The sequence below is a fragment of the Ambystoma mexicanum genome, chromosome 9 (assembly GCF_040938575.1).
Source record: "Ambystoma mexicanum isolate Mex_15411 chromosome 9, UKY_AmexF1_1, whole genome shotgun sequence".
In the NCBI taxonomy this organism is placed as follows: Eukaryota; Metazoa; Chordata; class Amphibia; order Caudata; family Ambystomatidae; genus Ambystoma; species Ambystoma mexicanum.
In genome coordinates, this window is record NC_090931.1 from 374,380,365 (window position 1) to 374,397,638 (window position 17,274).

Sequence of the window (17,274 nt, forward strand, 5' to 3'; positions counted from 1 at the left end):
CTGATGCTTCCTTGAAAGGCTGGGACAACCCCTGAGGGATCCTGAGGTGTGAAAGGGACGTGGTACTTTGCAAAGTCCAGGTTACACATGAACCTGTTGGCTCTGCGAGCAACTAGGTTTTCCCTGAAGGCTTTCTTCCCTTTCTTTAAGGGGAAATGTTTCCTGATACTGATGGACAACACAGTGGGCATGCACTACCTCAACAAGAACAGTGGTTGCAGGGTCACTACCCCTTTGCATGGAAGCAATGGAGCTTTGCAGAACCATATCTCCTTGGTAGCTGCCCATCTTGCTAGTAAGGAGAATGTGGTGGCGCAAACTCTGAACAGGCACTTCTGTCTCACATGAGTAGGAACTGTGCTGGGGTTCCTTGGGAATCTTATAACTTTGGGGAGCCCCTCAAGTGTGTCCGTCCGCCCCCTCTGTCAACAGAAAGTGCAAGCAGTTCCCCTACAGCGAATTTCCCGAGAGGGGCAGTGGTGGGTGCGTTCTTGGTAAACTTAAATTTTGATCACTTCTTCGCATTCCCAACAATTCCCGTCATCCCGCAGGTTCTCATGGAGCTCAGGAATTAGAAGACCACCATGAATCTGGTAATCGAGATGGCCATCTGCCTTGCTCACAAGAGTAAATATTCTTGTCTGTCCAGACAGATCTCCATCACAATCTTAGCACAGTGAACCTCTGTACCTGGCTTGTGAGAGGCTGAGGTACAGGGATTGGGACCTGTCCAAAGAGTTTATGGAGGTTCTCTTCTCTGCATTTATACCGGCAACTAAACACAATTCCAGCTGCTGCTGGAAAAAGTATGGTCTGTTGTGGAGGGAGAGGTCTGGATCCTATTGCTTGTTCAACATCCACTGTCCTGCAATTTCTTTTGCTGCTCGCATAAAGTGGCTTAATGATAGGAACAGTAAACTGTTATCTGCCAGCAATTTCAGTGTTCAAAAGGATGCCTGAGTAGGCCTCGTAGTATGGAATTCCTGTTTGTTCAATTTATCTGCTGCTTAGTTAATATGTTATAACCGAGGCAGTTTGACGTATCGCCAGAGATTTTAACTTAGTGCCTAAATTCTAATGGGGGACCCTTTGAGATGATGCTTTCTTGTCCACTCAGACTGCTAACTTTGAAAACTTTTCTGGTGGCAGTAACAGCCAAGAGGGTAAGCAGGATACACACCCTTTTGTTGAAGCCACTGTATCTTGCTTTCTTTTGGTCAAAAGCGGAGGGTCAGACCCTCCTTTTTGCCTGAAGTGATTTTGGAAATTCACCTCAGTCCAAAATGAAACCTACCTCTCTTCTAGCCACCTTTGCACCTCTCTAAGGATGAAGAAAGATTACTTCGATTAGAATGAAGAGGGCATTGAGTTTGTATTGCCAGATCCAGGGAGTTAAGAAAAGGGGACTAACTGTTAATAGCTCATACGGACCCTAAAAAGAGTGTAGTCGTATCTAAGCAGTAATTATCTAGGTGGATAATGCTTTGCTTCTCTGAATGTTATGTGATGGCTCGGAAAGAGGTTTAATGGGGATTAAGGGCACATTCCAACAATGTAGAAGCCTTATCGGTTTTTAAAAGGTGTCCTGTCGTGGACATTAGTCAGTCAGCTATTTGGGCCTTTATGCATACTATATCCCAAAATTACTGACCGGATGCAATGGATTTGCTGGATGCCCTGGATTTGCAGGATGTTTGATTTGGTAGTGTGGTCCTCCAAAGTGATTTCGTTTGTGATGTTTCTTCGCTCTCTATCCACCTCTGGTTTCTTAATACTACTGTGAGAGTCTGTCTCAAGAGAAGGAATCTGTGGGAGTATGCACACTATAAAAAGAGCTAATTACCCAGGCTAATATTCTTTCTGATGTTTGGCGCCTCCCACAGATTTTTCATCGCCCTCCCAGCCATTCCCGCAACAAGAGAGTGGTGTGGTCTGCTACATCTAGAGAGAGAAACAAAACAAAAAAATCAGCTGCAGAGCACAGAAAAAAGGGGGTGGAACTGAGAATACAGAGTGATATGTGCCCTATTTGCACCGTGATTGTCGGCATTTCTGGAGTAGAGTAATGGACTACCGGACTTGGTCGACTCAAAGGCACACAACACCTCCTACTCGCTGAAAAAGTTACCGATGTTAGCGGAAATATATCTGAGGGAGAGGAATCTGTTGGAGGGGTCATCCATTAGAAAGAACATTCCCCCCCATATAAGTAATGTGGTGTTCTGTCTTCACACACTTTGGTAGATTATGCTGTACTTAATTCATTTTTCATTATTCTGTCTTTTTCTTTGCTTTTTTTTTAGTTGGCTTTCAGCGTTGGAAAGTACCAAGTGGTTGCAACACCTGTCTATCATGTTAAAAGCTGCAACACTAGTGTCAAATGCTGTGGATCATGAGGGGCGTCCTGTGCTGGTTCATTGCTCAGATGGCTGGGACAGAACCCCACAGATTGTATCTCTGGCAAAGATTCTTGTGGATCCTTACTACCGCACACTAGAGGTAAAGTGCCTTTTCGGACTATTGTTTTTATGCAGGTTATATTATCTCCTTCTCCCCTATAAAAGGTTAAGTGGGCTCTGCGGGTTGCATCTTCTGTTGCCAATTAATATTCATGGGTGCATCAGAGTTTCCATGGGTTGGATCTTGTCTTTGTCCAATGTAGGAAGGTTTTTCAAACAGACCCATCTTATGTTGTGAAATGTTAATCTAACCAATTGTCTGCCTCTTCTTCTAAAAAATAAAATGGTGGTCCATTATATTGTCTTTTTTGATTAATTTCATTCTCAAGGGGTGTATATAGGCGTTCCACATTAACTGCATTCTACAATCTTTCCCCCATATTCATATTCTTCTGAAATTCCTTCCTGAGCGGCTGATCGGTGGGTAGCTGGTCCCCTTTGTTCTTGCGTAGATGTTATAAAAGCATTATTTAACTGGTACGTATACCCGTGCTGGAAAATCATGTTTACACTTGTGTATTTCTTTTAAAAACAAAACATATTTTTGTAAAAAGGTTCACGAAAGCATACATATTTATTATGGAGAATGTTTCCAACAAGGTGTTCAAATTCATGTTGGTTATTAATCACCTTCCACATAATTCTGTGTTTTATTTTATTGTCCATGGCTCTGAATTTTGTACTTTTGTTTTTGTTCAGTGGTCTTAGTCAAATTTTGATTCCACAGGTTTTTCTTGACTGCATCAGGATTTGATCTTAATGCTAGCATGGATAATCCAATGCCTTCTACGGTTTTATTGGACTGGTCGGCCCACTACTTTAGGATGAATTAATCGCTATGTTTGTCGTTTGAATTATTGCAAACTGCGTGGGAGTCTGATCCATAATGAGTTTCCTGTACAAGGATAAAGATCTCAATGTCGCTCTTGCATTCATTTAGAGCAGTGCTAGTTCGTACCCACTAATGACTGTGGGCACCGATCTTGGTAGATGTAAGATTTTTCTCCAAAATTTGCTTTTCTGCATTGTCCTGAGTTCCCAAGAACAGCTCAATGCACATTCAGCCCCATAAATTAAGATGGGAACTACTTTCCGTGTATAGAATGTTATAAACAGGACCAACTAAAATTTGCCAAATCATGTGTGTATTTCGTTACCCTGGGCCGTAAGGTTGTTTGTGTTGGAATTCATAGTGGCAGCCCAGGGAGCATCATTTGCACTCAAATTGAGGCACATGCCAAAATATCTTGTGGTCTATACTCGATTCAACAAGTCTTTTTCCAAGCACCACCGAAATGCCTTCTTTTTCTTTCCTTTTAGATTTTGCATGATTTTTAATTTTTTTATTGTGTATTTATTTATAAAAACTAACACAATTGTGTCCACCTAAAAGATGAAAAGAATTCAACATATGCTTACTTACACATAAGAGATAGACGACATCAATACAACATATACAAAGAGAAATCAAAAAGAAATAATAAGCAGCTTAAAAAAAATAAACCACAGCTCTTAAGAACATCCGCACTAGGTATAGCACAGTAAATACAAGTTATAATTATCTCTTTTCACGTTTAGCTATCAGATGGATTGCATAAAACAGGAAGCACCCTTAATCATGGCAGACTTTGTAAAATAAGATATTAAAGACAAGATAGCAGCCTTACTTCGTCTTCAAATTTCAACAAGTGCTTATTTGCGCTCTTCTAGACTTGTGTGATGGCATTTGTTGAACCCCTGCTGTGGCCCGACATACATCTCAACCAGGGTCAATATTGTCAACATAATCAAACTAGCAATCGTACACATGCATTGCTCTCCACATAGGCTTGGAGTATGTTTAATTTTAATTGTAAGCTGATGGGAGTTTGATCCAAAATGACTAAATCATCAGCGTAAAGCATCCAACCTAATTTGCCATTGATTTTTGGTGGAAATGAATCTGACTTCTCCATCGCCTCTGTTAAGTCTGATCTGAATAAGTTGAACAACAAGGATGCTAAACGGCATCCCAGTTTAATGCCTCTATACATATTGATTAGCTTTGACAGGAGGGCAGTTTGGTTTAGATGTATTTTGACTATGGTTTGAGTGTGCAAGGCATTGATGGTCAAGAGAAGGCTCGCCGGACAGTTCCATCTCAATAGTTTAGTCCATAATAACTCTGTCTATACTATCAAAGGCCTGGGCCAAATCTATGAATGCTAGATAGACTTTAGTCCCATCCTTAATTGTTTTGCAATTAAAGCAGCAACAGATTGAGTTTGCAACCTACTTCCTTGACAAAGCCTGTCTGTCGACAATCATAGTTTTGTAACTCTCGCACCCAATCTCTCAATCGCATCAATATCAGTGAAGCAAAACCTTTTCCCAATACTTCCAGCAGGGCTTAAGACGATAATTCTTCTGACTTGTCCTTTCTCCTTTCTTAAATATCGGTGCCACGATTGCTGTTTTGCGCAACTGTATATCTGGGTAAATAAGGTCACGCAGAAGTCATCCCAATCTTCTGGGGCTGCTTTCAGCATACAATTGCTCAAGCCATCAGGGCCTGGGGCTCTGGAGCTGAAAGCCTTTTCAACCAACAAGAGGTTGTCGTCTCTATCAAAGTGAATTGTCCAATTGCTCTGCTGGGGCAGTCCTGGATCCAGGGTTTTTCCCTTTTTTCATATAGTTTGTCGTAATGTCACACCCACTCCGCTTCTGGTACTAGATTGCTTTATAGGGCTTTTTGAGGGTTGTTTGTGTGGTTCAATATCTGCCAGAAAGCTCTTGTGTTTTTAGTTGAAAGTGTCTGCATCAAAGTTTCTGTGTCACGTTATTGTATGATACTATTGTGTGAAATGAGCCATTCTTGTTTTTTCCCCCACTTTGCAGCTCTTTCCAGCATCAGCATACTAGCAGTGAGCATGATCATTTTTTGCAACACTCTCTTCTGTGATTATATCTCTGTTTCAAAGGAGTGTCTTAGTTTAAAGCCAGACCTTTGATGTCCTTGCTGTACTTCTTTATATTCAGAGGGAAAGGATTTGTATTCGGCTGCTACTGCTTGATTTTCAATTGCCAGTTGGTATTTTTTTGTCACCATGAAAACGTTCTCATGGTGTAAGCGAAACCTATTTCTGCCATGCTCTACCAAGACTCGTTCCCTCCAATAACTTTGTTTTGAGTTCTCTAGGAGCTGACATCTTAGTTCTACTAAGTATGGTGCACTAACATTCAAAAAGCCCTATGCAACAAAATCCTAATGCTACAAGACAAAATACGAGCCAAAAAATCCGCCCTTCACAACATTGCCCTCTCTACGCAAGAAACTATCCTCCAGGAACTTGCCACCAACCAAACTAAACCCCCTAACCAATTTAGCTTTAGAGCCATCTCTACTGTACAAACTAAGAACATCATCCTGTCCTTGAAACCGTCCCGATGCCCTGGGGACACCTGTCCAGCCCCAATTATTAAAGAGGCTGCACATGAACTAGCCCCCTTCGTCACTTCATTCATTAACTCCTCATTTAGATCATGCACTGTGCCAACAAACCTTAAAGACGCATGGATACTACCTCTATTAAAAAAAAGTCAATTTGGACCCTAACATCCCAACGAACTATAGGCCCATAACAACTGTCCCGTTCCTCCTTAAAATCTTAGATAAAGCTGCATACCCTCAGATCCAAGATTATCTGGAGAGCAACAATCTATCGGGGACAAGACAATCAGGATTTAGGCCAAGGCATGGAACCGAAACGGCTCTCCTTGATCTTAAAAACCAGCTAGACGAGCGCAAAGACAGAGGAGATGTATCTATTCTCCTACTCCTAGACCTATCAGCTGCCTTCGACCTGGTAGATCACAAGGTGCTGTGCAATCACCTTAAATCGGCAGCCAACTTCTCTACAAAAGCCACGGCATGGATAAACTCATTCCTGGACCAGAGAACCATAAGGGTCTTCTCACCCTCATCAGCAGCGGATCCAGTCCCCATCACTTACGGAGTCCCTCAAGGGTCATGTGTTTCCCCCACATTATACAATATATTTACAAAGCCTCTCTTTGATATATTGGACAAACTAGGGGTCTCATATACCAACTACGCCGGTGATACCCAGATCCAGATCCCAATCAAAAGGGGATTATGAAAAAGACACCAGACTCGTAAACAAAATTTACCAAATCATCCAAACCTGGATGGCCACACATGGCCTATGCCTTAACGACGATAAGACTGAGCTCTTAATCATTGGCTCCACCAATAAACTGAACAAACTACCCCAGCTTTACAATTCCATTACGATCGATGGCATTAAAATCAAGGTAGCTAAGGAAGTTAAAACCTTAGGTTTCTACTTAGACTCTGCTCTCACCCTCGACAAGCAAGTAAATGCTACAGCCTCAGCAACCAGTTATACCTGCAAACTCATCCATGCCTGCAAACCATACCTTTCCACAGACAGCTGCACCACCATAGCGCAAGTCCTCATCCTCCAAATAAGACTACTGCAATGCACTGTTCTTAGGCACCAGTAAACATAATATTAACAAACTCCAAACCCTATAGAACAATGCCCTCAGAACAGCCCTAGGTATCCCCAAAGGACAACACATCTACCCATAGAAGAGCCGTCAACTGGCTGGCCATCAATGACTGTATCAAATTCAAAACTCTGAACATTACACACAATTGTCTGATCAACAAAGCTCTTGTATACCTGACAGAAAAATTCACAAAGCACACCTCTGAACGCCCCATCAGAAAGGCCCTTTCAAACAGCATCAAAGTCCCCAACTTCAAACTGAAAAGAACCGGTGGGGCCAGCTTCCCGGTTCTAGCAGCGCAGCTATGGAACTCCATCCCAGATGCACTTAGAGCCACCCCCTCCTTCCATGTGTTCAAAGCCAACGCTAAACTCTAGCTTAAAGCGAACGACTGCTAAATGCCCCAAATACTATGTACATTTACTGTAAACACTGCAACTGCAACTGCAACTTATCCTTATTGTAAATCATCCGGCAGTGCAACACATTAAGATTTTGATATATGTAACATATCTCTTTTGTAAGTAAGAACTGTTTGATGTATGAACCTGTAATTTATGATCCTGTAACTTAAGAAATGTAACATACTCATGTACCTGTAACCCAAGATTTATTTTCTGCACGCGCCCAGTTGCTTAACGGCCAGATGCGCTCTATAAATAAATAAACAATACAATACTGGATCCTGATCGCTGTTGTTCATGGGGATTACCATGAGCGGTATGACTTTTTTATATTTTCTGACACAAATATGTATTCCAGCGTAGATTTTTCTTGCCCTCTTCGCCATGTTACGGTCCCCCGGAATGTCCCCTCTGGTCTCCCCATTCAGCATACTAATGTTTCACTCTTCCATTTGCCAAAGCCACACATTTGATATTTTGACTTTTTCGAATGATGTACTGCTAGATGCTCTGCCTACTCCGGGGCATGAGCCTAGGCAATTGATATTCAAGTCGCCACATAGGATGATGTTTGGATCTCCCATTGCGACATTGAAATCGTTGATCAAAGATGTTATATGATCCACAAATTTAGCTGAGCCAGTGATTTTATGTTGCCAGTATAGATGCATTATTCCAATCGATTGAGCTATTACTCTTGAATTTATTTTTGGCTGGTTGCAAGACCAGTATTTCAATGTACTGATTTGGGTTTTGTACTTCTTTCAATTGTAAATTTGTCCCATTCGTTATGAATGTCAGCAGGCCTGCCATGGGCCGTCCTTTTTGGCCTTTTGTTGCAGGATTTATATGGGTACTAAATCCATCTGTAGTTGGAGTTATAGTTGTCCACATCTCCTGCAGGCACAAGATATCAAAACCTTTCAAATTACACTCGTCCTTTGCGAATAGATGGACAAACCCCCTGTTATTTCAAGCTGCAATTAAGGTTGGCATGATCTTTTATTTTCAGTGACTAGGGGCTCGGCCAGCCAACTTCATGAGTCTTGCTTTAAGTCAATATGAAAACCCAATGGTAGTAAGAAAGGTGACACGTTGAGTAAAAGATCCTGGATTATTCTGGATTGAATATGCAGCAGCACGCGATCACGTTGTTCATCGCTAAACTCTCCTACTGCGATATCATCTGATTTTATTGCACGCAGCATTGGGACATGGAGCAAGCGTAGAACATTGAAACAATTCAATATCAAATCATTCATTGGTAACTCGTTCCACTAACAGTTGATTATTTGCACTTGTTCTTTTTTCCGACCTTTGCGTGTTGCTCCTGTCCTCTTTGGTGTATCGGTGTACTTCCAATGCCTTATTCAAATTGGCAGTGCTATGTTGCAGTGCTATGTTGCAGTGACGGGTTTCGTTGAAATAGTTTGCTAGACATTCTGTGATTTTTTTTGCCACCTCGTCTCTGTGACAAGACTCTTGGTGTAATTTGGCGTCTATTTCGTCTTTTTTCTGATACGGTCATTAACTAATCTGTGAGGATTAGTTTTCCATCACGACCCAGCGATTCTGATTCAGTGTCACTCAAGGTTGGTTTGGTGACTTCGAAATTACTGTTTGTTGGAGACACCGATCTTCATAGTCCTGCTCTTCCAGATCTTCATCATGTGTTGTCATATTCATCATGTTGATCAAGTCCAATTCAGAGGTATTTAGTTGCAAGGGGGTTTGTCTGACTTCAGTTGATGTAGTAGGTTCTTGGTCATTCTTTGCTTTTGTCACAATAGAACTAAGGGAGGAGGATATCAATCCCCTCTCCCGAATCACAGAAGCCGAATGGATCGACCCTCCCGCCGTGGATGGCACGGGTGCCTGGATTTTTGAAGTACACGTAGCCACCTGGCAGCCAATGGGGGGGAAGAAGTAGTTAGGGAAAAGGGATGGCCTAATAAAGGTAAGGAAGGGAAGACGACAATACATAAACAGCAAAAGCACACAAGATTCCTGACTTGATACTGTAATACCCTGGAAACCTAACCCGACTCTCCCCTCATAACCTAGAAGAACATAATATATTTTTCACAAAACACATTGAGCACTATACATGACCTTTTGAATGTTAGTGACAATGACTTGCAAAGCATGACTTAAAGCGACATCAAAACATCAATACATATAGCAAGCAATGGCACTGAGACAACACAATGCCCCAATTATTGGTAGACACAAGCCACGTTACATAGAACGGCGCCTTCCCCTTGTGGAGAAAGCAATGTGACTGGGGAATGCAGCCAGTAGCATCCTAACATGTTCAAAGTAGCAAGGAGCACCAATAATACATTTCAGAGTGCACACTTAACTAATGGTCCGGACGCTTCCTCACAACGTCCAGACATCGAGGGAAGCGTTGCTCAATACATGTCACCGCGCGGCCCAGGAGGACACAGAACACACATAAAACACTTAACTGAGTGTCCGGGCACCTCCTGCGGCTGCCCGGACCTGAAGAAAGAGAGCGGACCACACTTTAGTCCGTGTTCACCGCCGCGCCCCGGAAACGCATATGCTACCGCGCATCGCCAGCGTTTGTTCTTCAGCTTCCTCGCGTTGCCCGCCTCCGCCTCAAATCGCTGCTCCGCTGCTGCTGCCGCCACCCGTGCTCTCCATCAATCATCAGCACCAGAACTCGTGCGTTAAGAGCACGCCCTCCTGATGTAAATTGCCTGCAGCTGGGTACCAGCGTGCTTTCAGGAAACTACACCCTTTCCCCATGCCTGCTGGGAATTGTAGTTTTGTTTCCCCTATCTAGCTAGTACACGTCTTTTCCTGCACCACAACCCCTGATTCCTAACAGTTTTGCTACTACAAGTATTTTCTCTGCATGTTTCTTTACAGGTTCTGGAGAGTAGGGCATTAAGTTATGAAGGAATTTTCACGATCCATTCGATTTTGGCTGCTTGCCTTGTGTTACATTTTATTTTTTGGCCATTTTTATCTTCTTTCGGAATGTGCTTTAGTTTTTGACCCTGGTGGACAATAGAGAAGCTACTTTGGACTGTCTTTGCCGCAATTTTAGCCAGTGATCTTCAATCAATAGAGTTTCCCTCTTGACCTTCCGCATCTAAGCATGTTGAAGGGGTACTGGTTGGCTCATTTTACCCCAAGAAGGGAAAATTATCTCTGACTCGAAGCACTTTGCATGACTGATCATACTTTTGCTGCGTTGGATCTTCACTAGGATGATGAAATGCTGGAGATTTCAAGGCATGTATCTTATGTGATTCAGTCACAGGGTTATTGAAGGCCAAGGCTTCAGTCCGACTGCTTATTTCTATTCCTCCTTGACTTGGGGTGGTGGTATGATTTGTTGCTACACTCGTGCACAGTGTTTCACATGGTTTGCTTACAATCAATGTGTTTGTTTTTAGCAGCATCAAGGCCTCTCACGCCACCTCAGCTGGAAGTTTCTTTTCTTCTCAGTTTGTTTTTAATTGTTCGAACAAAGTCCTTTGTGCCAAATTTGCACTTTCGGATTCTTGATTCATTTTTTCCTGTACCATAGATATGAATGATTCGACGTGAAGAAGCTTCGATTGCATCATGGCCGTTAGGGTAGTTTGATCTTTGTAGTTTTCATTTATGTGTTTGTACATCTTCAAAAAAGGAACCAAGGCTATTGTTAATGCTGACATTAAACTCAAATGTAATCCATGAGGGTTTGACTTGCAGGTTTTGGTTTTGCTGGCTTGTCTCCAATTGGGAGCCAATTTTCTCATCTTGAAGTCCCTTTGTACAAAAGAAGAATCAGTTGTAGACTCATCTGAGTCAGTCGATATATGCGAGCTGGTTTTGTGTCTCACAATGTTGTTGGTGATGGGCACCAGTTATGGATGTCTTCCCTCGTTTTACTACTTGAATAATTTGCGAACAAGTGATTCCTGGAGGAGTACATGAATCAAGTCTCCTATGATTGTTTGAAGGAATGGTTATGTTTGTTTTGTTATTTGTAGAGAGTTCAGATTGAGAAGCATGTCTCATTATGTTCGTTCTGCTGTTCTCTAACTGTAGAGAGATCTCGGGAATGTTGTGTCGAGGGGTACCAGACTCCCTCCTACCTCAAACTGAGAACATATAACATAAACTGACCAATGGTTCCAGTTTTGAAAAAATCAAAATTATAGCTTTTAGTTTTAGGTAAATGCTGTATGTGAGGCGACACATTTATTGGGGTCATAATGACTCAGGAAGAAAAGGGTGATGCCAGTATTACTCACATATCATGAATATGTAAAAATATAATCCAAGGCATAAATTTGTTTTCAAAAATTGATTATAAGGATTTGCTAATACAATTTTTCTTGATTAGCAGACAAACCCATTTGATTAGCAATTTTGTACTATTGTTTTTAATGCCACCAGAAGATACTTGTACCCAAGATATAAAATGAGCAACAATACAGCAGTTTTGTATACCGCTAAAGTAACACATAAGTGAGAAGTCAGGCCTTGCAAATTCTTTCTGTAAAATGGTGCATGTCACCACAAACCCACTTTAGTTTGGAACACTGCTGCCGCCCAAAGCCCAGCCATTCACAGTGAAACTTATTTGACATTTACTGCAAACAATGTAAAGTTTAAATAAGTTTCCAACATCTCCTGCAAATGGTACTGGCCCTTCTTAAAATCTACTCGACTATGTGAGTGGGTGAAAATACTTTGAACTCTGGATGAGTGTCTGTTAATAGGTTAGCTGCATGATTAGACACAAATAAATAGATATGATAAAAGGGCTCTTAAAACAGTTTGGCCAGCTCTCTCTACTGCAGGTGCAAATATATAATGCAATCATAATCATAGAGCAAAGTGAGCTCTAGAGGCCAACTACAGTGTACAGTTTTGCAGTAGGTCTGTAGATGTACAGACTGGATAAAACGATTGATCATCAAGTTCGCTTTGTGTATTTCTTATGTAAAATACTAAGCAGAGTGGAAGGCATAGCAGGCAGAGGTTTGTCATCAAAGCATTTGGCCGCGTCATCATGTACATTTGCAAAGTTGTCAGCTCGTCAATATGATGCATCTTCCCCAACAAAATGAAATCTAGTTGACACTGAAATTTAGATACACTTCACTGTAAAGCATGGAGACAATGCAGTGTTTTACAGAAGCAATACTGTAATTATGCATTATGTAACCTATTACATTTTTTTTAAAAAGGAATTGAAAGCCTTTTTTTAAATGACTAACACATACTGGTCTTTGGCAGACAGGATACAGTTAGCTTAATAACAGTATTATCCCGATTATTTCTGGTTTTCAATGATTTGAAAAATAAAAATAAAATGTGCATAGCACTCCCACACAGGTCGATTGAAGTGGATGATTACTGCTGCACTCTCTCACCATTAGCCCCTTTGAACTTGCAGTGAACAGAGAAAAGAGGGTGGAGAGAGCTCTGAAGGCAAGAGATGAATACAGGGTGAACTGTGTTTTAATTGAACAGGGTAACTTAAATAGCTAACTTTGCTACACAAGTGCCAATTTAATTACCAAACCTACAGAATTGCATAGCAAATAGCTCAACAACACTGCTTATTTTATGCTTTGTAATCTGAAAACTGGATAGAAAAGGAGACATGTAAAAAGTAAATAACTCACCCCTGGTAGCTGAACATCTAGGCTGAACAGACTGAGATAGATTCTAAAATGGATGCCAAATACAAAATGGTGTCTTGGGAGAAGGTGTCAAAAGGCCTGAATCATGCTGATAATGAATATTCTTTGGCAGCAGTTTACTGTGCAATAAAGCATGTTTGGGATGGTATATTTAGAAATGTTGGCAAGGAAAGCAGACCATGATTGATAGTAGATCAGATAAAGGCATGGGAAAGCTACCATATAGACAGATCAGCTGCTTACTCAGCAACAAATGATGAGCTCATGGAGGTTTTCACAGTATGAGCTAACAAGTAGATTTGGCAGGACCTCGAGAACCAGATAAGGGCTGGTTCTTGGCAGGAGTTGAATGATAAGTAATTGGGTCTGGCTGGGTCGCAATTAAGCTGATCAGTCTGTGTCAGTCAACCGGTGCTTGCCAAAATGAGCTAATGTGGGCTTTGTGAGTGACAGAAAAGCCATCCAATTCAATATGTCATTGGAAAAAAAAGCCTATAAAATCAAGCTAATTCTAGCAGCTGTGTGCCTTCCAGAATGTCTTTTTAAACCTGTTTGTTCCTACTTTATCAAGTCTCCAGTGCCAGAGTTCACAGATGTCAAAGCTGATGAAGAGCAGAGGGGTCCCCCTTTACAATTTCTCAGCCAAGGATAGTGATCTGGGTAAGGGCAGTGCATCTCCACTGGGCTGGTTCAACTGTTTTAATTGGTTTGTTTTATCAAGAATGCTGTGATTTGTGTTTTCAGTTACAAACAAGGGTATCATTTTGGCATGAATCTTCATGCATCTAATATGCTGTCAAGTTAGGCATTGTTTCCTGCATTAGACATTCAATGTCAGCTCTATGTACATGAATGTTTAGAGCTCCAGATGCTAAATGTTCTTGATTTGTGGCAGCATGGCCAGTGTTGAACAGTGGATCCTTAACATATCTCTGATCAACTTGTTTGCTTTGGAGCAAGGAACCGTCCTTTTTTTCTTTTTTCTAACATGTTGCCACTAAAGTTATCGCACATCTCGCCGGTTGCCACTTCAGGGCTGTCATGATAGACCTCTTCATTTGAGCAGATGTTTGCAGATGTTTGCTTCAATCTCTGGTAACTGCACCAACTGTTTAGTTCCTAATGTTAATAAGGGACTATAATTGCACTGCAGTTGTGGGCTTTAGGTGTTCAGCGAACAACACGTTTCCATTATTTATTAGGTCTTTGTGAATAGAGATGGTTGTAAAGGGCACGCTGATTCAGCACTTAGGACGCACGGGCGTCAGATATTGCCATGTTTTTTCTTTCCTCTTCATTTGCTCTATTCACAGAAGCTCTTCTTACAGCCTCAATATGCAGCCTTGCCCGATCAACAATTGTATTGTTGAGGAGGGCGGGGATAACAAGCAGAGAAGCTCTAGACTCTGCCTCCAAGTCTGCTTCAATTTCACCGTCAGTATGTCTCAAGACTTCTGCCGGCATCATGGACGTAGATGGTTGGTTTAAGAGGCAAAGCCATGCTGGTCTTGCTCAGCAGGGCTCTTTTCTTCAGTTCAGACTTAATATCCATATTGGGAGCGGTCAAGGCAGATCGTTTTGTTTTCTGGCACCCTGGTCCCCGGTCTCACAGGTAACACTCCTGACATTCCGCGTCGTGGAGTGAGATTTTGAAGGGAAGTTCCTCCTCAGCAGGGCAATGAGCAGGGATAACAGACTGCTCCAAAGGACGAAAATTGCACAGTATCTCAGCCGTTCCACACAGGAAACAATCCTGACACTCTTGCTATGTATCCAATCTTTTGGAAAAGATAGCCTTTGCTTTTATGGTAACTGTCAAGATAGTTATTGTGCCACCCTCTGAGGATGCTACAACAACACATCCTAAGGGGAAGGCTAAAACACCTGACAAAGGAAAGCAAAACCTCTCTTAAACATTTGTATCCTGGTCACAGTGACATGGCTTAACTTTCATATGGGTGTAGTAGGTTGAGTATGTTGACACAAATGTGCAATTAGTCCACACACATAAATCTGGAAAATACACCACACTGATATACTGAGAAATATTTACTTTTATAATGTCACACATCCAATACTATCGGTTCAAATAAGTACTTGCACATTAATACACAGCATTCAAAAGATGCCAGCATATTATAAGGACAGTATTGCCTATGGAAGGGCTCTCCTAGCCCCAATGTCCATATGTGGGTCCTTTGCCAAGGGCAAGCACCTAACTTAAAATAACAGGGGGTGGGGAGAACCAGGATGCCACACAACCTAACATGTACATAAGTACCTAGTATCCTACATAACAAAGTGCAGTTTCCTAAATATATGTGAACACCCTCGTGGGCTAGCACCTAACACATATGGCAGGCTATGGGATTATAAAGGGAAACACAATGTAACTCTGCAGCAAAATAGATGTACGCTCCATAGGCCTAAAACACTACTTACCATTAATGTATACCTCCTAGCGCGTTATTACAGTATTGAATCTTTTATAATGTGCTTCATACTGGAGACTAGTCTCTAAGCGTAGGTCTGGGATTCAAACATGTGTTGCTCTGCGTTGTCTTGCTTCCAAGTGAAACGTGTTGCCCCTGAGCTATCCTCCGCACCCTAGGTACCCAGAACAATACATTGAGGCCTCAGAGAGGATGGAACAGTGAACTCAATGAACATTTCAACAATAGTTGCCTCTCTGCTACATTTCCTAGAAACGTATACAAAATGTTACCAGTTAGTGTTTCAAGAACATTTACTGATGCAAATGTGAAAGGGAGGACTTTCAAAGTTAATAGAAATCTTCTTCATTTTGATATTGATTTACAACAAATCTTACACAAAAATCCAGAAGCATATCAATTAATATTCAGCATTTAGGACAATTAAAACAAGTGGATCAATACAATTAATGAGCGCATTCCACAGTATTTCAATTGATACTTATAAATTGCTATATTTATGTTTTTATTTTTATTTTGCGGTTAGTTACAGGACTTTTCACACATTTTCCATCTTACAGAATTAACAAATATCTTTTAGTATACATACAAACATTTGAGGAAAAAAATAAATAAAAATGGAGTATGGCCATGCTTAAATTCCTTCCAATACTTTTTCTTACACAGACAGTTTTATGAAATTCAGTCCATTCAAAAGTTTCAACAGTGCAATAGATAGAGGGATCTCCTTTCCAGTTGAGAGCCAATGCCAAAAATCCTGAGTGGCAATCCGGTCAAGGTTATGTAAAAACTGTGAGACGTATTTTTCTCTAAGTGCCTGCGTGGATGTACACAATATCATTAGATGTTTCATATCCTGAAGGAACCCTTCACCACACAAGGTACACTCACCAGCAGAGCATTTTAGATTTTGTCAAATTTTTTGTGTTTCATTTGTTTTAATCAAGTTTAAACAAAGGCAGAGTAGTTCCGCGTGCCAAGCTGTATTTGGATAAATTGCTATATGCTTAATAAATAATAGAAATCAATGGTAGGTATTGAAATAGTGAATCTTAGTCCAGAGCGCACTGAACCCCTGGGGAATCCAACAAAAATGTCCAGGGGCTGGTAAGTACCACATAGCCACTTTAAGGGGCATTAAAGTTTCAGTTCAAACTTCTTTAGGAGATGATGGTAAATGTTAAAGACACATTCACATTGAAAGAAGGTACGTACAGTTCTACCCCACAGGTGCAGATGCTGCAACGATCAACCCAGGGCACAGGCGACCCAAAAGGAAGTGTTCCAAAGATCGGAAGAGGGGATTGCAGATGAAGTTGCAGAACAGGCAGACATCCCATTGCAAGTCATGCTTGGGACTCGCCTACCAGGAATCGCTACCACAGGCCCAGAGGGACACTGAAGAGTGACTATTGGTAATAATAACCCTGCCTAGGACCACAAGATAAGTACCTGTGTCAGAAATTGACGGAAAGGGCTCCAGGACCATTAACAATTTGGTAAATACACGGTTCTCAGGATTCACCACTTTAGGACTTAAACCCTTGGCCAGCAAAAGCCCTAGGAACGCACAAAAGAAATAGAAGCTCCTTCTGGGGTATCGATCTTCAAGCCAGGAGGGAAAGATCAAGCAAAGGAGTCGACCAGGGAACCCAAACAAATGGCTCCCAGCAAATGGCAGACGCACCGCAGCAAACAATCCCAAGACTGACTATCCAGTGCGGAAATGACTTTGCACCTACAC

The 17,274-nt window shown here is 41.6% G+C and overlaps 1 protein-coding gene across 2 annotated transcripts in view; it reads left to right on the forward strand.

The window, feature by feature from the left end:
* Positions 1-17,274, forward strand: part of MTMR4 (myotubularin related protein 4) — a 1,314,188-nt gene that overhangs the window by 730,015 nt on the left and 566,899 nt on the right. For both annotated transcript variants that reach the window (XM_069614837.1, XM_069614836.1), the window contains one exon: positions 2,304-2,499. In XM_069614837.1, the coding sequence (XP_069470938.1) occupies positions 2,304-2,499 (196 nt within the window). The remainder of the gene's footprint in view (positions 1-2,303; positions 2,500-17,274) is intronic.